This window comes from Protopterus annectens, chromosome 4.part1, assembly GCF_019279795.1.
Source record: "Protopterus annectens isolate FY-2018-M chromosome 4.part1, PAN1.0, whole genome shotgun sequence".
NCBI classification, from domain to species: domain Eukaryota; kingdom Metazoa; phylum Chordata; order Ceratodontiformes; family Protopteridae; genus Protopterus; species Protopterus annectens.
In genome coordinates, this window is record NC_056734.1 from 504737850 (window position 1) to 504760505 (window position 22656).

At 40.1% G+C, this 22656-nt stretch overlaps 1 protein-coding gene across 1 annotated transcript in view; it reads right to left on the minus strand.

Moving 5' to 3' along the window:
- The window catches only part of LOC122801240 (FERM, ARHGEF and pleckstrin domain-containing protein 2-like), a 963231-nt gene that overhangs the window by 573593 nt on the left and 366982 nt on the right, over positions 1–22656 (minus strand). The window contains exon 5 of the mRNA XM_044070791.1: positions 13171–13304. Within this exon, the coding sequence (XP_043926726.1) occupies positions 13171–13304 (134 nt within the window). The remainder of the gene's footprint in view (positions 1–13170; positions 13305–22656) is intronic.

Sequence of the window (22656 nt, forward strand, 5' to 3'; positions counted from 1 at the left end):
TAATTGGGTTTAAACTATTCCTGGCTCCACAAAGTCTGCTCTTCACTTTTTCCCTTAGAACTGCTCTCTCTCTCAATTTAAACACCATATTCTCATTCTAAGGCCCTTCACTGGTCCAATTAAGTAATCCTACAAGTTAGCACTATTAAACCATAAGCACTACTCACTCTTATACGCTCTACGATTACCCTATCCTCTATTGGTCCATCTTAAATTCAGTTTCCCTATATTACTCTAGCATGTCCAAAGGTCATTCAATGGTTTCCTCTCCAGTCCAGCTGGTGAATCTGGGAATTTTGAGGCAATGTTACAACTGTCTCATGTACACGGACAACCCTCTCCTCCTCCAAACAGGTTCAAATATATGAGAGATGCAACTATTTAGCCAAAATGGACGCGGAGCTCTCTCATCTCAAAACTGGTGTAACCAGTCAGGAGGAGAAGGTAACCTCACACAACATAATTCCAGTATTTAACATAGTCCCACCACATCAGCGAACCAAACACATAAGTACACAAAAACATACTCGGAGGCCCTAAATAAAAATCTACCTAAGCAACAGAGACCTCCAAAGCAGACATCCAAGCAAACGCTACCTCAAAACAAAACACGCACAACACATAGCCCACAAAGTCAGTGTGCCAAGCAGCCACAGCCCTTAAGGCTGAATAACACACCTGATACTCTTGTAATAGGTGACTCTATTGTCAGACACACTGACGTCCCGCTCACCAGGCTGAATAAAGGAAGGTCACGGTGAGCTGCCTGTCGGGTGCTAGCATCCGCCACATAACCCAAACACTCAGGTCACTCCAAAGCAAATACAAATATGACTCAGTCATTGTACATGCTGGTGTGAATGACCTGAGACGTACCTCCCTGGACTGCATGAAAAGAGACATAGAGGAGCTCTCTGATCATGTAGCCCAGGCTGGTATGAGCCTGACCTTGAGCAGCATCTTACCCTCATCTAGAATGATGCCACAGTACAAAGACAAAATGATCGATTTTAACAATTGGCTAAAATTTTGGTGTCATTCAAAGGGGATCCAGTGTCTGTCAGCCTGGGATGACATGCTCGGCAAGCCACGTTGCTTCGCTAGGGACGGCTTGCACCTGTCACCACTGGGCTTTCGGATATTGGCAAAGGCTCTTGCCACCCCCATACTGCCTTTTTTAGGCAAGGCTCAAAAGTCAAACCCACCCCCATAGACAGCACAAGGAACAAGAAACTAAGGGTAATACTGCTTAACGCCAGAAGTCTTAACCTCAAGATGCACGCACTCGAAGCTCTCCTCAGTATGGAGAACATCGATATCTGTGCAGTGACAGAAACCTGGTTCGAGGCTCCAGAGAGCACCCCAGCACTACCAGGCTATACCTCATATCATGCTTTTCGGCCCCAAAACCCGGACCGAACCACAAAAGGAGGGGGGTTTCCATATTTATCAAGGATATCCACACCTCCAGGTTAGTGGCATTGCACGAAGTAGCAGAGACCATCCATGTGCAACTAACAGTGGGCAAGACTGCTTTTCAGTTTATAGCATCCTACAGACCACCCTCTCAAAGTCAGGAATCCCACTCGGCTTTCCTGAAAACATTGGAGAACATGAAGATCTCTCCGAACACCATTACACTGGGCGACTTCAACTATCCAAACATTGACTGGGAGCACTACTCAAGCCCCAGCACCTTAGCCCAAAGGTTCCTGGAAATTATAAACTCAAATGCTATGGAACAACTAGTCACCACTCCCACAAGAGCGGACAACATACTAGACCTGATCATTACCAACATGGGGACTCTATGCTCCACACCAGAAGTATATCCCTCATTGGTAAGATCAGACCATAAATTAATTTCACTGGATGTCCACATCCCGACCCCACCCCCAGCCCAGAAAACCACAGTGAAAAACTTCTCAAAAGCAAACTTCTCACTTCTCAAAACCGAAGTGGAATCCTTCAAGCCCCATGGCCAGTGGAAACTATGGCCTAAACTGCAGAATCCTATATAAACGCATTCTACGGACATCTCCAGGGATGCATGGATCATGCTATCCCAAACAAAACCAAGACCCAATCATCCAAAGGCAGGCGTCCAGTCTGGTGGACCCCTGCCATAAATAAACTGTACAACAGAAAGAGGAAGCTACTACATGATAGAGCAAAATCCCTAATAGGGAAGGCATCTCTGATCAGTATTAGCAAAAAAATCCTCCAAGGCCAGCTTCGAGAGAAATATTGCACAGGACACCAAAGACAATCATAAGGCTTTTTTCAGTTATGTTAGGAACCCTGGATGTAACTCCCAGACTTGTTCTGAGTTTATTCTAAATGACAAAAAATACACTGAACCCACAGACATTGCCAATATCCTGGCAGACAGGTTCAGTGCAAACTTCTCCCCCCCCCCCCCCAAAAGAGCAAGTATCTATTCCGGCAGAGGGCTGCCTCCCAAACATCTCTGATGCTTAGGTGAAGGCTGCCCTCTCCAAAGCAAAAAACACTGCTTCCATGGGACCAGATGGCATCCCATGTTGCGTCCTACATGAACTCCAAGAGGAACTAATCCCTCAAATAAAACAGCTGTACAAGATGTGTTGCCACAGAATGGCGTACAGCAACAGTGGTCCCACTCCACAAAGGTGGAGCCTCTATGGACCCTGGAAACTATTGCCCCATAAGCCTGACTAGCTTAGTCTGCAAGGCTATGGAGAGGATCATCATGGAGCTCATAAACAAAGACATTGGGGACCTACAGACACTAGATCCTACCCAGTTCGGCTTTGTCAAGGGCAGATCCTGCCTTTTGAACCTGGTTGACTTCTTCAAAACAGTCACCAAAGCCATAGATGAAGGTAAGGTAGTCCACACAGCCTATCTGGACCTTGCAAAGGCATTTGACACAATACCCCACTTGGGCATCATAGATAAGCTATCCAGCTTAAATATAAACCCCTATGTCACAAGATGGGTTGCAAAATGGCTCAAAGACAGAACCCACAGAATGAGAGTTGCTGGAGCCATGTCAGACTCGAAACCGGTCACAAGTGGCGTCCCACAGGGTTCTGTCCTGGGACCACTCTTGTTCGGTATATACTTTTCCGAGGTACAGGCAAACGTGGGTGGGCTATGGCTCACCAAGTTCGCAGACGACTGCAAACTGGGCGCCATAATCGACTCTCCAGCTGACACAAACATCCTTCAAAAAGGTCTCACAGAGACAGATAACTGGTGCCAGTGCCATAGTTTAAAGCTAAATGCCAAAAAATGTATAGTCATACCCTTTGGCAAAAACAATGTGCCCATAAATTACCGCATAGGCAGAAACCCATTAAGTACAGAGAAAGTTATTAGGGACCTGGGGACCCAAGTTGATAGCAATCTCTCCTTTGAAAACCACATTGCCAAAGTGGTTAGAAAGACCTTCTACATAGCCCACCTCATCACGAAGGGTTTCACATCTAGATCAAGAGAGGTAATCGTGCCCCTTTATTCATCCCACATCAGGCCCATCATAGAATACAATGCCCCTTTTGGGATGTATCTTACCCGACACCTGCAGCAATTAGAAAGACCGCAAAAGTATCTCACCAAGAGGATCAAGGGTCTCAAACAGATGCCATATGCTGCTCGGTTAAAAAAACTCCAGCTCTACTCAGTTGCATACCGCCTACTTCGAGGCAATCTATGCCTGTCATACAAAGCTATGTAAAATCCAGAATTAATGGACATGCTCCACCTCAGTAAATCTAAATCTCTTATAGCCACACGCTCGAGGGACTTGAACCTCAGCACAGAAATAAATAGAACTTGCTGGAGGGACAGGTTCATAACCCAGAGGCTCCCTTCGCTCTGGAATAGAATTCCAGTTCATGTGAGGCAGAGCACCTCACTGAATCTCTTCAAGAAGAATCTCGATAGGTGGATGGGGGATCGCAGGTTTGTCCCAGGGATTACTCCCGTGTCACTATTAGACAGAGGCACAGTAAACTAAACCTTAAAAAGGGCACAGTATACTCAAATCAAGGGGTGGCGTAAGCCATACAGAATCGGGCAAGGCTTATAATTGCCCCAGGGCAGATAGCCTAGTATGAACCTATGAACCAAATTTGTATATTTAACCTTGTTTCTCAAGTCAGTTACATATGCTGCACAAGTTTCACCAGGCTTTTGATCCCTTGTATAAAATAAGTGCCTCTCCATTGTAACATTTGTCTGGGGGTTGCACGTTTCTCTAAATTTATGTTTTAAGTTCTCAGGGTCCTCCCTTGACTCAGCTGGTACAACAATATGACAGTTTTCCCTCTCTTCTGTAGCTTCTGACCCAGCTAAATTAAGTAGAATAAATGCCTTTGTATGGTCATCTTTATCAGAAAATGCAGCTTGTATGAAAATGTTGTACTCTTGCTCAAACACTCTCCAGTTTTCTGCAATATTACTGTCAAACACAAGTGCACTGGGCTTTTGCAATCTGTCCACCATGCCGCCCACCAAGTATGCACGCAAACAAACTGGAAATATGGCCCTTGTAATTATCTAAGAACAAACTGTGCTGTGAGCTTGTAATAACATTCAAATGCACAATAAACTCTCTGAAATATTGTAAGCTATAAAATCTGCTCTTAAATGGCTGTATTCTATGAAATAACTTTACTGTAGTACTGCAGAAACATGCAAACACTTTATACACTTATAACTGAGATACCTCTGATTAATATGAAAAATATGGATTCACTATGCATTTATTGAAAAATGCGGACATTTCCTCATTTGTTTTATGCAATTCGGACTTTATTTCAAACATTTTCTTAGTAATTTGAATATTTTTATCAGTACCGGATACATCAGTTTATGCAAATATCATTTGGGGCATTCTGTATGCCTTGTTTCATATTTTGCAAATAAGAAATAGCACTGTGCAAGTTTTAACATCTGAAATTCGTTGCTGACCTGTTTTGCAAAGCATACGTACAGTAAAGACAATTCACTCCTCTATATTCCTCCAGGTCCAACCAAGTGCTTCTCAAGCTTAAACTAAAGGATTTGGATTCCATCCTGGCTTTAAGTCATTTTAGACATGTCACTTCTAACACCATGTCCTTTTAGGCATGCCACTTCTGATATCATGTCACTCATCCCACTCGATCATAGCTGACAAGCAGCTGGGGTATTTTGTTTAGATGTTTTAATACATAAAAACACATTAGGAAGGAGAGCAGCTTCATAAAATATAAACAAACTGGTTAACAGACAGACCTTACATACATACATGCTTACATCTCAACGGCTTACTACAAAAATGGCACTTGCACATGCTCAGTATTTAAACACTTATGCAAGCCCCTGGAGAGCTTTTTAAAGGTATATATACAGACACGTTCATCTACAATCTGTAACGTCCAAAGAAATACCTTACTAAAAGGATACAATGCCAAAACAACATGTCCTGCATAGATTGCCTCAATGCCCTGTCACTATACTCAGCATCCTGCAAACCACTAAGAGGTGACTTGTGTCTGGCATACAAGCAGTAGCATGGCTAGGATGGGGTGAGAGGGACAACTGCCTGGGCATAAAGTGCTTTGGGGGCACGATCAGCTGATCTTGATGTCTCTTTAATGTAATACTAGCTCTTGAAAGCCAGTATTGTATTTGTGGTCAAACCTGAATGTTGTAGTGCTCCATGTGTGGTCTAAACTGTAGCAAGCAGTTTGCTGAAATCTAAAAGTAAAGAATTAGAATTTTAACTAAAACCTGAGCACTGTGGCACTCCATGTAGGCAGGGTATAAACTGTAGAAATCAGTTTGCTACAGTTTAAAAAGATGATTTTTTAAGCTAAAACAAGAGCGCCACAGCACTCGTTACATGCAAGGTATAAACTGTAGCAACTTTCTCTTACATATATAGGAAACAGTTTGCTACAGTTTAAAATGAGAGGGTTGGGGGCAGGGCACAGAAACAGGATCTGAATGGCTGGGGCAGGAGGGTTGGGGCTCATGTCATGCATCTGGTCACCTGATTGGTGTGTTAGTAGATAGATGGTCAGTTTGGGTTTTTTTATCTCTTCAACAGAAGAGCTGGGGGTGGGGTACAGATCTAAGTGTTGTTGTTGTTGTGTCTTTCGGCTTTTTCCGGTTAGGGATCGCCACAGCGGAACTCCGGTCCACTAATTGGCAGTAGATATTTATGTGCTGAGTTGCCGGCCCTGACACACAACCTTCAACGAAGGTACAACCATTCATGCATGTCTCCACACAGAAGACGCTCTAGCTGAGAATCGAACAGGACGTCTTACTGTGAGGCGACAACGCTACCGCAGCACCACCACAGCCGATTGCTTACAATGCAGTGATTGGCTTATTACACTGAAGTGCTTTCTTTTTGCTCTTCACTTGAAAGAGCTGAGTGGGTAGGGTGCTTGTTCACAGTACTGGCACAGGACACTGGTAGAACCAAATACGCTTCTGAATACAAGGCATTCTCCAACCCATTACTGATGGATTGACTGCACATCAGCAAGTTAAATTACATCATAAATACTCTATGAATCTAAACTTGTTCTGCAGCATCAACAGAACAATTTGCAGGGACAGATCCCTCTGCTCTGGAACAGATTCCCTAGCCACACAAAACAAATTCAATTTAACCCAGGACTGCCCGCTGAACTACTAATAGACACAGGCAGCTCCTAAATGCTTTATATGCATGGGTCCCCTCATATTATTTATGGTATGATCCCAGTTATTCTCATTAGGGATAATATGTAACTGTCAACCATGGGATGGATTAAGCCAATCTATAATCAAATGGGATAGGTTGCTTAAAACACAAAAAGGTAAATTAGCTAGGCTTAAAATGGCCCACAAGGGCAGCTAGCCAAGTACTTCCCTATGAACCTATAAGGAACAATTAACATTTTCAGGTAAAATTGACACAGATCACATAGGGTTATCCATATCAATACCAAGATCTTGATTATTATTCAGAAATCAGATGGGAAGCTAATACAAACTCCACAGCACCGAGTAATAGGACAGCACCAAAGTGTACAGTAAGCAGCCACATACTGAGTTTTGCAACAGCTGTAAATGACCTATCCTAGTGTCAAGCAGTCCATTCCAGAGCGCCTTGCAACAGTCAAGGAGAGAGGAAATTAGGATATGAACAGCAGCAGAAACATCCTCAGAAGGTATTAAGTCCTTAAATGCAGTGAGGTTCCACAAGTGAAAAAAATGATCACAGCAGACATCATTTTCTGAAGCATCAGTTAATCAGTGAAGACAACAAGATTACACGTTTGACCATAAATAAGATGAAACTGTCAAGGCACTGGAAGCCATCCTGGATACGTTAAGTTTCAATATTTTACCAGTAAGAAAATATTAATGGCCTCAAAGTCATCCATTAAAAAACATATGTTCACTATTCATTTTTCATGGAAAGATAAGTGAACTGGTGTGCCATTAGCACAGCAGTGACAGGCCAACCATTTCCTTCTCATATGATTCACAGGGGATAGAACAAACACCATCAAAAGAAACAGACTTGAAATCAAACCCTGTAGCATTTCATACTTCAAAAAGTAAAACGTTTTATTAAGGTCTGATATGTCCAGAAAAAGAGGCAAACCTATCTAGCATTGCACAGGAAAGACTACAGTAAGAACATAAACATTTTCCCAGAACAACATGATTCATTGTTAAATGTTTCAGTCAGTTCAAGCATGACTAAAGCAGCAAAAACCTATTGATCGCTATCTACCAGAACATCGTTAACTATTCTAATGAGGGCAACCTCCAACCAGTACTGATGCAAAATAATATGGGTCTGTGAATCCACTGCCCATTAAGTAAAATTCAAACTGCACATAAATGACTTTCCCAAAAGGGAAAGTTACAACTAGGGTAAAACTTATCAAGACTATTGGATTTTTTTAACCTATTTGAAGACTGGTTAAGCCATGTGGACAAATTGCTCCTTTTTAGGAGTGACCTGGGAGCACTGTCTAGTTAAGTGACTTGCACAGAATCACCACTACTCAAATGAAGGTGGAAAGAATCACACCCTATACCCCTGGGCCCAGAAAGCAGCTCAGTAACAGCTCAGAGCTTTATTCCTCTATACTAAGTGCCAGACAAATGTGAACTCAAGACATGGCTTACTGAGGATAAGGCTAGATAAGTTCTTTAATAAACACTGAAAAAGTCAAGGTCTTCAATGAGGACTCCAAACCGAATGAGTGCTTGGTCTAAGTATATATCCATGGCAATTAATAACCAGTTTGGGTGAAGAGGGAGCCAAGTCTGCAGGTTGTAAGGTGCATAACTGAAATAAAGTTCATGAGCTTAAAGAATGGGAATAAAATACGAAAACATATAAGCAGATCACCTAACTAGCCTCAAAATATGTGCGGATCATGGGGCATGGAGAAGGAAATGTGCAGCAGATTAATGGCAACCTTTAAAAATGAAACACTGGTCAGTTATCCCCCACTGATGCTATATAATAGCTTTACAAGCAGAAAGACAAGCCAAACTGCACACACTGTTAATCACTTGAAAAAAAGCATGTTCTGTTGTTGATCCAAAGTAAGATCTCTCGGGACAGAAATGATGTTTTCGTATAAAGGATCTCAGTGTGGTGATATGCATAATGTTCCACCAGATCAAGTTTATCAGCCCAAAGATGTGCATGATTTTAATGACATTCCATCTTTCACACTTTCTACTGAAGAGCGCTAAGCCCAAAATTAAAATGTGGTCATGTACCCTGATTGGAGTGGAACACACATGATTTGAGGTGAGCATAGTCTATGACTTACTATAGCCGTAGACCAGTTCATATGGATCACCTGCACTGTTCTTTGGAAGGAGTTGAAGGATTGATGATGAACGAACACAAGGAAAGAGTAATTAGTAAAAAAAACACTCTCTTGGTGCAAAGACTGGGAGACTAAAATGGTACTGCTAGTTCCAATTGAAAGAAAACTTTTTCAGACCATGAGATCAGCTCCACCACCAAATCTGAAGTCATCACATTTAAAGGAGATGCCAAGCCAAGAACTTATTTATTGATTTAATTTTATTTTAACATTTATTTACTGGGAAAGTTTGACTTGGAACGAGGCCAAGTTTCAGCGGAGGCCCAGGGAGAAACGCTCTGGATGCATGTCTTTGAACTGTGGGAGGAAACTGGAGCACCCAGAGGTAATACACACAAATGCAGGGAGGACATGCAGACTCCACACAGAAGGCACCCCAGCCAAGAAACTTATCTTACTTGATGAACTGCAGAGATACTTACTTGAACAAACCCAAATTCTTTAATATAGAGGACTTGGTAAATGGTAAAGACTCATTGTTGAATCATAAACTTAAGTCACCAAAAGAGACTGTAATCTCTTGCAAGAATGCCCACTCAAAACTGGGGGACAATAAATGAAGAAAAAGCTATAGCTTGTTCCTGCTGCCTGGAAATATTCAGGCATATTGGTATTCCTACAGGCAACTTGGTTTAATTACAAAACATTCCTCCTTCAGGGACACCATGTGACCACCATTTCTGTGACTACAGTGGCTTGTTCAACCAGCTCAAAATGTGTTGCATGGGCACTGAGGTGATGCAGGGAACAGGAAGCAGTGAGCAGGATACTCTCTGTGGGCTGGGGGAATTAGTCTACACAGCAGCTATTAGAAGATGAGTTGCTTTGTTCACCTTGCTAGGTTCAAGTTGTTTGGTCACTGCCACCTATTTCTTTGCAAGTAGCCTAAAAAACTTCACCTCTAATAATTTCTTAACTTTAACACCTTTATTGAATACTTAAAAACAGGCAAACATACATTTATATAAAAGAAAACAAAGCGTATGAACATGTTCCTAGTTACAAATATTATACATCACACGCTTTTTTGAATATCAATCCACCATTACATAAACTGCTGAATTCCCTTAACTCCCATTTCTCCTCTGACACATTATTCTGCATGTATTGTTCCCACAATTTCCATTTTTACATAATCTGCTCCTACCCTTTTCTTAAGATCCTACTTCCATTTGTTGCTTCTCTGTTACAATATTCAATACTTTAAATATAGTTGGTTTAGACTTTGATTTCCATTTTCTAGTAATTGCTTTTTTGGCAGCCATCAGAATTAAATTTAGTAAACCCTTATAATGTCTAGGCAATTCAGATCCTGCGTCAGAGTTAAAAAAAAAAATAATAATTTCCTTAGTTGCACCCATTTGCTTACCTAATATTTCTGACACACTACTCTGTAGGAATTTTTGATGTCTGTCAACTCATTATACTCCCATAACATATGCTCCCAGTTACCTCTTTCTTCCTTATCACACCTTCAACATTTGACATCTGCTTGAGAAAAAATTCTTTGGAGTCTGCCTGGGGTATACCACCACCTATGTAAATACATCCAAGCCAAAATCCTAAATCGTCTAGGCTTTGTTGCGTACTTGGGAGCCATACATATGTCCTGCCATTGTTTCCTTGTAAATTGCTTATCAAATCTCTCTTCCTAAACTTTTCTAACCTCCTCTGATTAATTCCTATAATTAGCATGCAATATTTAAATGCCCTACTAATTATCCCTTTTTAACAGCCACTACTGTTCTAGAATCAACTAAAAACTGTACCAGAGCAGGCCTTTCACTTAGGATTCCCCTCTATCCCTTTCTCTTTGCCTACACTCAGAAATCAATCCCTTAATGGGAAGGCAGTCTCTAGTCTGCATTCCAAATGTCTTCTTAGCCTCTTCCCATTCTGTTACCATTCCCTCTGTAGCTATTTGCCCCCAATACCTTGGTTCCTTTGCTAGTTTTCTCCAGTAAATTCAAGATCCCTCTTGCCTATTCTCTGCACCCTAACTGCAGTCATCTCTATTAGCAAAATCTCCTTTCTCCATTCCTGTATTAGCTTAGTTCTTAAAATACTTTCTTCTACTTTATGAACATAATATTATGTATGGCTGTTGTTATTCTCCTTAAGGAGCTGCATCCAAAATCCAGCTCATTACTCATTTCTGGAATTTCCCATCCTGCTTCATCATCATCCCTTTAAAATGTGAATTATAGCTTTCTGCTTGTGTTTTATATATGAGCCTTAACCATGTAGCTCTAAAACAGAACTTCAAATAAGTTGCTCCTAAACCACCTTGTTCTGTTGGATCAAGTTAGCCCACTTGACCCTTGCCCTTTCCTACTCCCAGACAAAATCCTTCAACTTTGTATTAATTACTGTCCACAACTTCTCCACTGCTTGATAAAAATGTGCCTGATCTGTATATAAAACTAAAGGGACTAAAAACATTTTTACTGCTTGTATCTTGCTATCCATATCCATAAAGAAGAGCTTCCATTTTCTCAATTTCTATATTCTGTTTTGTATAGTCTCTTTCCACGCATGCTTAGCTCCCATAACAGAAGTCTTTTTAATCCATACATCTAAATACTTCATCTTATCACATCCCCGTAAAAATGTGTATTGCTAAACCAATTCATGTGTGGGTACATCATTTACGGCTATAGCCCTTGCTTTATCTTCGTTAATTTTATATCATGAAACGACTCAAAACGGTCTCAAAATGTTCTACAACACTGAGATGTCCTGTTATAGGTTAATCAGGCACAAAATATCATCTGCAAATTAAGTCAATTTTTCTTGACTGACATACTAATTATGCACTTGCATTTCTGACTCCCTTATTTTCTTTTCTAATGGCTCTAAATGAAGTAACCCTCTGAGGAATGAACAGTTTTAAAAGCTGTTAGACACCTGACTGTGCCATTTTTTGTGACAAAAAAGTGTACATCTTTTTTAATACTTCAGATGCTTTTCTTTGGTGGCTAACTCTAGCTGCTGTCACACACTAGCTTTAAACTACATTTTAACAGCACTGAGAGATATTTAATGAACACTTGAGACCTTTTTTATGTCAGAGAGGTGCTGAACAATGTTATTTTTCCCTGAATTTGTAGCATGATCATGTCACTCCATGCGCAACCCAGTGATCAGTACATTTAAACAGTTATCTTTATACTGGTTTCAAACCTTTAACAAATCCAGAAATCTACACTCTCTAAGAATGCAATGAATATGAGAGTTATACTGCTGGTTATATAAAAATTGCTCAAAGATACAGAATGCCAGTGAAAATAAATTTGGTTCAGACAGACTTAAGACCTGATCCATGGTTCAGGTCTACAGAATCACTTTTAAATACAACTGAAAGAGAGTACCACAACTAAAGACAACGAACATTGGGAACAAATACCCAAAGAATGTAACTGATAAAAATAGTGACAGAGGCATATTACTAGAGATCTAAAATGCAAGCTGCAAGTTATGGTGCTCAGAAACACAGTTCAATGCTACACCTCTACTGTGTGGATATCAGCAGTGTAGGTGCATGCCTTTAATCATCCTCCTTAGGATCCCGCCCTATTTTTAAGTGAAGAATAAAGGTCTGCCCATAATAGGCCATAAATAGGTAAAATTGTAAAATCTGTGGAACAAAGCCTTAGTGTTGCGTTCATGTGTAAAACAGGTAGTTTATTCCACAGGACCATTAGCATTGCAGATCAAGTATTGCCTTTCTGAGTTCTGCGGAGTGGTGGGTCCTGTAAATAACCAGAACTACCAATATGACTGTTCTCACCACAGAATTGGTAATAGGAACACCATTAAATAAAAACAATCCGAGCAATGAATAATTTATTGCTTTCTATATTTAACCCAAATACTTCTGGTAATGAAATGTGGTATCGGAAAATATACTTCATTTTTCAGGCAATATGATTTGAATACAAAATTGTTGAATTCACAGTAGCATTAGATGGAATGGTGTGCATATTTTTAACTATGAAGTTGGGGGGGGGGGCAATGCACTGGTTGTGCGTCTGAAAATGGAATTTCTATCTATATCCTTCTACCATGCCATCCAGCATAGTGTACAACATAATCTGCATTTTTCCTAATCACAGAAGTATTAGGTAAAACCGCAGATGGTATACGACAGGGGCGAGGAAGTTGCACAAATCAAAAAGCTCTTGCTGCACCATATCCCAGAAAATAACGTGAAATATATTCTAAGGCAGTACATGTAACATGTTAAAGGAAAAAGCCTAATTTTCTGGAAGCAACTTACCAGAGTGCAAGTCTTTGTTCTACCTCCTTTAGAAATGCCCTGTGAAACTCGTAAATAGGATCAATATTGGAGAAGAGAAGGGTCATTAGACCTTCTGGCATGGCATTTTCCTTAATAATGGCACTGCGGAACCACTGCAAAACACAATAATTCAAAATAAACTGGCTGCAAAGGGAATCACAGTGTTGATACTACTTATTAAATTGTATAATTGCTGCAGGTGATACAAATGAAAATGAAATTTGTGTTTTTCCAGAATAAACTTTTTTGCATTTTCATTTTATGCTCAAGAGAAAAATATTTACCAGTCTTGCTATGCATAGTGCTGTCAGTATATCAGAATGTGAAGACCATTTTTACCAGTATTACTTACCACTCGTTATATTATGTGGTAATTTTAAAGCATGTAATATGCTGTATATCATTAAAATGTTATCAGTTATTTAGGGCTGTGGACGAACACTCTCCTCTAACCAAACTGACCAACTTCAAATGAAAAATACAGAATAGCTATGAACATACTGACTTATGAACACAGGGAGATCACTATAAATGAGCTGTGGTGAACTATATGTTGCCAGCATTTCCAGATTAAAACATGGCTAGAGAGAATGCCAGTGTAAAACAGCATACAAAAATGTGTTTTTTCCACTGCAATTGGATCTTAATGTGTTTACTGTTTTCCCCTCCATGGATACTCTCATTTTTGCTTATGTTTGGAATTACACTGCTCTTGTTCTGGAGCTGTAATCCCTGGAACTGAACTATAAAAGGGTCTTGGGGTCAGTGGATTTTACCCATTCACCAAACTGAATATATAACCAACTTATTTATACTGTTTCTTATACAAACTACTACAAAGAAGTGACAAAAATCTTTTTTTCCAATAGAAATGTTATTTTCTGCAGCATATGCAAACCACATACATTTGCAGTTTTGAAATGAACAGTAACAACAAAGAGAACATCAAAACCAAAAACAAAAATAAAACTTAAAACTACTAACTATATACAAAACATAAAATAGTGCTGCTTGAAGTCATTGATAAAGAAAGGGATAAAATAACTGAGTATATGTATGAAGAAAGGTTCATAGTTTCATAGTATAGTACTAGGCTATCTGCCCTGGGGCATTTGTAAGCCTAGCCATAGTGATGTGGCTTTTGCCACCCCATGAAATGGTACAAAAATGTACAGAATAAATCTAGAATACTGTGCCTCTGTCTAGTAGTGACACAATGAAGGTCCCTTTATATAATAGAATTAGTTTACTGTGCCCCAGTCTAGTAGTGACACAGATGTGACCCCTGGGGTAAACTTATGATCTCCCATCCACTCATCAAGATTTCTCTTGAAGAGAGTCAGTGAGGGGCTCTGCCTAATACGAACTGGGATCCTGTTCCAAAGCATGGGAAGCCTCTGGGTTATGAATCTATCCCTCCAGCATGTCCTATTCATACTTGTGCCGAGGTTTAAGTCTTTAGCTCTCGTGGTCCTGATGGATTTGGGTTTTTTGAGGTGGAGCATGTCCATCAGATCCTGATTGGACATGGCCTTGTACGTCAGGCAGAGATCACCTCTGAGCAGGCGGTATGCTACTGAATAGAGCTGAAGTTTCTTTAGTCTGGCAGAATAAGACATATGTTGGAGACCCTTGATCCTTTTGGTGAGGTACTTTTGTGGTCTCTCCAGCTGTTGCAAATGCCGGGTGAGGTACATACCAAATGGGGCATTGTACTCAATCATGGGTCTGATGAGGGAGGAATATAGGGGTACAATGACATCCTTGGACCTGGATGTGAATCCCTTCATGATGAGGTGTGCAAGGTAGAATGTTTTTCTAACCACTTTGGCAACGTGGGTGTCAAATGAGAGGTCGCTGTCTACTTGGGTCCCTATGTCTCCGATTACTTTTTCCATACTCAGTGGGTTGCTGTCTATGTGATAATTTGTGGGTACTTTGTTTTTTCCAAAAGGGATGACTATACATTTTTTGGCATTTAGTTTAAGGCAGTGACTACGGCACCAGTTGTCCTTTTTGTAGGATGTGTGTGTCTGCTGGTGTATCGACTATGGCGCCTAGTTTGCAGTCATCTGCGAACTTTGTCAGCCACAGCCCTCCCATGTTTGCTTTAACATCTGAGAAATAAATGCCGAACAAGAGGGGTCCCAGGACAGATCCCTGTGGGACACCACTTGTGACTGGCTTTGAGTCTGACATTGCTCCAGCGATTTTAACTTTATGGGTTCTGTCCTTTAGCCAGTTTGCAACCCATCTAGTGACATAAGGGTTTACGTTTAAGCTGTTTAGCTTATCTATGATGCCTGAGTGAGGTATTGTGTCGAAGGCCTTAGCCAAGTCCAGGTATGCTGTATGGACTGCTTTGCCCTCATAAATGGCTCTAGTGACTGTTTCGAAAAAGTCAACCAGGTTTAAAAGGCAGGATCTGCCCTTTACAAAGCTGAACTGGGTGTGGTCAAGTGTCTGTAGGTCCCCTATGTCTCTGTTTATGAGTTCCATGATGATTCTTTCCATAGCTTTGCAGACCAGGCTAGTTAAGCTTATGGGGCGGTAGTTTCCAGGGTCTGTAGGGGCACCCCCCTTGTGGAGTGGGACCACTGTTGCTGTATGCCAGTGTTCAGGTACATATCCCGAAGTAAGGCTAAGGTTAAATAGCATTTTTATGTGTGGGTTTAGCTCCTCTTGGAGTTCACGTAACATGCACCCCGGGATACCATCAGGTCCCATTGATGCTGTGTTTTTTGCTTTGTTTAGGGCGGTTCTCACTTGGACATCTGAGATGACAGGGAGATTACATTCAGCTGGGATAAGTATTTCTTCTTTTGGGGGTGAAGGAGGGGAGAAATTTGCACTGAACCTGTCAGCCAGAATGTTAGCAATATCTGTGGGTTCAGTGTATTTTTTGTTGTTGTGAACCAACTCTGAGCATACCTGAGGGTTTCCGCCCAGGTTTCTAACATAGCTGAAGAAGGCTTTGTTGTTATCTTTAGTGTCCTTAGCGATTTTTCTCTCAAAGTTTGCCTTGGATGTTTTTATGAGAAAGTAGTTTTCTGCTAATGTTGATCAGAGATGTCATCCCTTCATGGGATTTCGCTCTGACGTGCAGTAGCTTTCTTCTTTTGTTATACAATTTGTTTATGGCTGAGGTCCACCAGACAGGACGCTTACATTCGGTGGAGAGGGACTTGGATTTGTTTGGGATTGCATGATCCATGCATTCTTGGAGATGTCCATAGAAAGCATTTGTGAAGGATTCGGCATTGTGGGATGTGGTATCCACTGGCACAGTGGGCTTAAAGGATACCATCTCAGTCTTAAGAAGAGTGAAGTCTGCTTTTGAGAAGTTTTTCACTGTGGTCTTTTGTGCTGGGGGTGGAGGTGGGATATGTATATCCAGGGTGATTAGTTTGTGGTCAGATCTCACTAGTGAGGAGTATACTTCGTGTGGAGCATTTTGTCCCCATGTTTGTGATGATCAGGTCTAGTATATTATCTCCCTAGTGGGAGAGGTGACTAGTTGTTCCAGTGCATTTGAATTTATGAATTCCAGGAACCTTTGGGCTAGGGTATTAGGGCTGGAATAATGTACCCAATCTATGTTTGGGTAGTTGAAGTCTCCCAGTATGATGGTATTTTGTGATACATTCATATCCTCCAATGTCTTCAGGAAGGCTGAGTGGGGTTCTTGAGATTGGGAGGGTGGTCTGTAACATGCTACCAGTTGTATAGCAGTTTTGCCTATGGTTAGTTGCACCTGTATGGTCTCTGATGCTTCATGTGTTGCTACTAACCTGGAGGTGTGGGTGTCCTTTATGAATATGGACACTCCCCCTCCCTTTGTGGTTCGGCCCGGGTTTTGGGGCAGAAAAGCATGATACGAGGTATAGCCTGGTAGTGCTGGGGTGCTCTCAGGAGCCTTGAACCAGGTTTCAGTTACTGCACAGACGTCGATGTTCTCCATGCTGAGGAGTGCATCAAGTGCCTGCATCTTGAGATTTAGACTTCTGGCGTTGAGCAGCATTACCCTTAGTTTCTTCCCATTTTTGTTTTCTAAGGAGGTGGGTTTGTCTTTTGAGCCTTGTCTAAAAAAGGCAAGAGCCTTAGCCAATATCCGGAAGCCCAGTGGTGACAGGTGTAAGCCATCCCTTGAGAAGCAGCGTGGCTTGTCCAACATATCATCCCAGGCAGACAGACGTTGGATCCCCTTAGAATGACACCAGTACTTGAGCCAATTGTTAAAGCTGATCATCTTGTCTTTGTATTGTGGTATCATTCTTGGTGAGGGCAAGATGCTGCTCACGGTCAGGGTCATACCAGCCTGGGCTACATAATCAGAGAGCTCCTCTATGTCTCTTTTCATGTAGTCCAGGGAGGTACGTCTCAGGTCATTCACACCAGCATGGACAATGACGGAGTCATATTTGTACTTGCTTTGGAGTGACCTGAGTGCGTGTGTTATGTGGCGGATCCTAGCTCCCGATAGATAGCTCACAGTCATCTTCTCCTTGTTCAGCCTGGTCAGTGGGACATCAGTGTGTCTGACTATGGAGTCACCTATTACTAGTGTATCAGGCAAGGTGTTTGGCCTTATGGGCTGCGATTGGTTGACACACTGATTTATTAAAGTATGTGTTGCATGTGTTTTGTTTTGAGGTGGTGGATTTTTGGATGTCTGCTTTGGGAGCCTCTGTTGTTTTGGTAAGTTTTTTATTAGAGCCTCCGAGTATGTCTTTGTGTTTTTATGTGTTTGGTTTGCAGTTGTGGTAGGTCTATGGGGACTGGGATTATTGTGTGTGTGGTTGCCATCTCCTCCTGTCTGGTCATGCCAGCCCTGAGTTGAGAGAGTTCAGCCTCCAGTTTGGCTATATAGTTGCATCTCTCACATGTATTTGTGTTTGTTGGAAGGAGGAGAGGGTTGTCTGTGTACATGAGACAATTGTAGCATTGTCTCAAGATACCCAGATTGACCAGCTGAACTGGAGACGATGCCAGTAATCTACCACTCGACATGCTAGAACAGTATAAGGGAGTGGTATACCTTTAAGGGAAGTGGATATTCACAGGGGTGGTAAGTAGATGTAGTGCTTTACTTAGTACGAGAGTGCTTACTTAGTACAGACGTATTGAGAACAAGTGCTAGGCTTATAATACAGTGAGTAGTCTGGTTATACTAAGAGTAGAGCTTCCTTAAGGGAAAATTTGAAGAGCAGACTTGGCGCCAGAAAAGTTTAACCTTGTTTAACGCGCTGCGCTTATAAGACCAGCAAAGCCGAAACGCGGATTTTCAGAATGTAATAAACTTCATACTGTTTTTAAGAAAGGCAATAACCAAGAAAAGACCTGCAAATAGATCATTGGGCCAAAAAGATAGAGAAAGAAAAAGAAGAGAGAGGCAAACCACAAATAATGTAATATTCCATACCATCAATTACCTAATCATTGAAAATATGATCGAAGAGGGTATTCCAGAATTTCTGGAAGTAAACATATTTATTAAAACTTATAAGTTTTTGAGAAGTTAAATATTTAATTGCCATGGTTCTGAAACCTTTCCAAGATAGCTTAGTGCGACCAAGCCAATATTTGATTATGTAAAGTTTAACTAATAAAGTGTGATTAAGACATGCAATCTCAAGTTTGAGAGTTTAAGGTCAGTGATGTGAAGTATCGCCATTTTCCAAGAAAGGGTTGATTTGTGGTAGCCCATTTTGTCTAATCGCACTTTGAGAGAGCACCAGATGTTGTGTGAGTATTTGCAGAACCACATAACATGGAGAATACCTGCCTGGGGGTAGGAACAGCAGGGACATGCAGGGGAGACTTTAGAATTAAATTTATTTAAGATAGAAGGAGTAAAGTATGAATTATTATTAATCATAAATTGTGTGTATACAAGTTTTTTAAAAGGGGATATTTTAAGGGTGGATTTAATAGCAGTTAGTTTTTGGTCTTCCGAGAAGACAGATCCTTGTTGATCCCAAAATTTTGAATACATAAGTCTCTTTTGGTATTTGATTAGATATATGTATTTATAGGACAAGGCTAACATGCTTTTCTTACCAGAAAGAGCTTTCATTAAGCTCTGATACCTGTTTAACGTCAGTTTCATCCATCTTATTACCCTTGAATAGAAATGTGATTATTTCTCTTATATGACGTAATATTATAGTGTACTTTTTACTTGGGTTTAATAATTCCTGCAATTCTGAAAGTGAACTGTCCCTAAAATTTATAAATATCCCAAAGTGTGCAGTATCTTATTAGAGGAGTCAGCAAGACTGATTATATTATTGTTCATTTTTAAATTAGGATTTAGATGGATAGGTTGGAATAGTAGAAGGGCTTTACCAAGCTTAAGTTATTTAAAGATCTCTTGAAAAGTTTTAACTTTTTCTAAGAATTGCAGTCTCCAAGAAGGGAAGTGCTTTAGGGTTAAATTTGTTATTAGATGCATGATTATGCCATATTTTAACCCAAAAGGGAGTCCACAACTCACTGTCTGAATAGTAATTTACAACTGATGACCATTAGCACATAAGATCTTATAATAAAGTTGTAAATCTGGCAAACCTAAACCCCCTCTATCTTTCGGGAATATAAGATTTTGATATGAAACGCTAACCACTTTTGGGTACCAGATGTATTGTGCAAATGCTTTATGTGTCTTAGTGAAAAAGTTAGTTGGAATGATGGAAAAGTATGCACTGAAATAATATAAAAGCTTCAGGGGGATATTCATTTTGATAGTTGTTTTGACAACATGGGTAGTTTTATCTGTTGCCATCTAGACATATCCTGTGAGATCCCTGAACATAGTTTCAGCACATTAGAGTGCATAATGGAAGGATAAGAATGATCACAGCAAATCCCTAAATATTTAAAGGGATATACCATGTTGAAAGGGGAGTGTGGGAAGTAGCTTTCCTTGTGTCTTGAAGGGTTAATAAGGAAAATATAAGATTTCTTTGGTTAATTTTATAATCAGAGGTGACTGAATAGGTATTCAAAAGCTCTGATCAATTTCTTGAGATCTGTGTTGGGATGCTCAAAATACATATTGAGATCATCTGCAAAGACAGCCAGACTTAGTTTAGGTATTGAATATGTCTTTTGCGTAATATACAAAAAAGGGGCTCTAAATATAGGTTCAAAAGAAGGGGAGACAGTGGACAACCTTGCCTTGTTCCATTGGAAATTTTTATTGGGTTTGAATACTTTTTATTAATAAATAGGCATGTATATGAACTATTATATAACTTCTTAATTATATCAATGAAATATGTGGGGATACCAAAATGGGATAATGCTGCAAAGCTCCAGTTGAGCCTATCAAATGCCTTACACGCATCTAATATCAAAGCATGTCTAGGATTTTTGTCATTTTTTTGGCAAGGTTAATCATAGTTTCCAGGGTCAAAGTGTTATCCCAAGTATGTACATTGCACATAAAGCCAGATTGTTCCTGGTAAATTGGGGAGGGCATAACTTTTTTGAGTCTTTCCACCAAAAGAGAAGATTTTAATGTCAACATTCATCAGTGAAATTGGTCTATAGTTATTCAGATTCGATTTATCCATGTTGTTTTTAGGGATAATTATGGTCTTTGAGTTATATAAAGGTCCAAAATGCCATTGAGGGAAATACAATTATACATCTTAAGCAGGATGGGAGCCAGATTATGGCTGAAAGTTTTTGTAAAAAAATCCAGAGTATAACCATCTGGGCCTGGAGCTTTTCCTAATTTAAGATTACCAATGACATCTAATATTTATTGCTGATCCACTGGGGCAGACAGAATCACTTTTTGATCTGCATTTAATTTCAGAAATATAAGATTGCCAAGATAATCTTCTATCTCCGAAATCGGGGTTTGTTGATCATTCCTAGCATAGATGTTAGAGTAGGCCTGATGAAATAACTGCACAATTTGTAGGTTTGTTTTGTATGATTTATCTTGATGGTAGATGAGGGTTATCCTAGAGGCCTCCTGCTTATTTTCAATTAGTCTAGCTAAAGCTTTAGAAGGGGTTTGTGCCCATTCAGAGTACTTAGCTATAAATTTCAATTCCTGCATGGAGTAATTGAATTAATTGGTGTAGATCAAATAGTTCTCTTTGTTTTTCTACAATTAGACATTCCAAATCTGGAGTTGGATTCTCTTGTCAATTCTTATCTAATTCCCCAATTTCGGACAATAGTCGACTTTCCTTGTCTTTCCTCACTTTCTTAAGATAAGTGGCTTTCTCGAGAAGTATTCCTTTGACCACCGCTTTACATGAAGCCCACTGTATATCATATGGAATACCTGTGTTATCTAGGCTCACAACAAATTCTGTTAGGGTTTTAAGAATTTCTTTAGTCACTTCAGTGTTTATATAGCAGGTTATTGTTTAAAGACCAATTGCAACCTCTAGTTATATTGGGTGAATTTTGTGCAACGCTTATTGTTAAGGTAATCTTTGAATGGTCCGAGAAAAACCTAGGTTCAGCTAAATAATTTATTTTCCATTTTATTAACCCTTCTGAAATTAGAAAAAAAGTCCAGATGTGACCAAGAATTGTGGCATTTAGAAAAATATGTATAGCTGTTATTTTTCTGAATATCATCACCAAAAGAGATGGGATCAACAAGACCATAAACTAACATGAGATCAGCCAAAGCCAGTGAGGCTTGTGTGTTGTATGATTTGGATTTACTGGACTGGTCCGATCCTGGATCTATTACAGCATTCCAACCCTCCCCCCAGAATACAGTAATGATTAGGAAAGTTAGCTAATATATTATACATTTTTAGGATAAAGTTCTGCTGTCTAGCACATTGGCTGTAAACATTCAGAAATAGGGTTGGTTTATCAAGCAAAGGGTTTGTAGCCGTACAATAACACCATCTATCCCCAGGTTCTATTCCAAGGTCTGTAACTGAGACCTGTAGTGAGTTTTTAATTATAGTTGCTACTCCTTTAGAATTGGAGCTTGCTCTGAAATAATGTCTTTTATCCATTTCCTATTTCTCTCACTTGTCCAGTCCTCCTTAACCATATGTGTTTCTTGAATAACCAGATGTTTGCTTCTGACTTCAGAAGTAAATGAATCAGCAATTTTTTTTTTTTTGTCATGTAACCCTCTTACATTCCAGGAGTTTAGCTTCCACAGACTACACATACTATCAATTGAAGCGTTAATCTAGGAGTTGGGATGGAATTGCGATGGGTAGAATCAAAACAATTATTGAATGACCCAAGGAAAATTTTTATATGTAAAAATGTGTCATTTGACAAAAGTGCAGCAGAAAACTCTCTCAAAACAACCCATGTGCCTACCCAACTTATCCACTTTATTTGAAAGAGAAAGAAAGTTAAATGTTAGACATCTTTGAAATTATCAACGTTAAAATCGCAACTTCTGTTTGGCAGTAAAACTACCCATTTTGTTAGACAACTTTATCTACACTCTATATACCATCA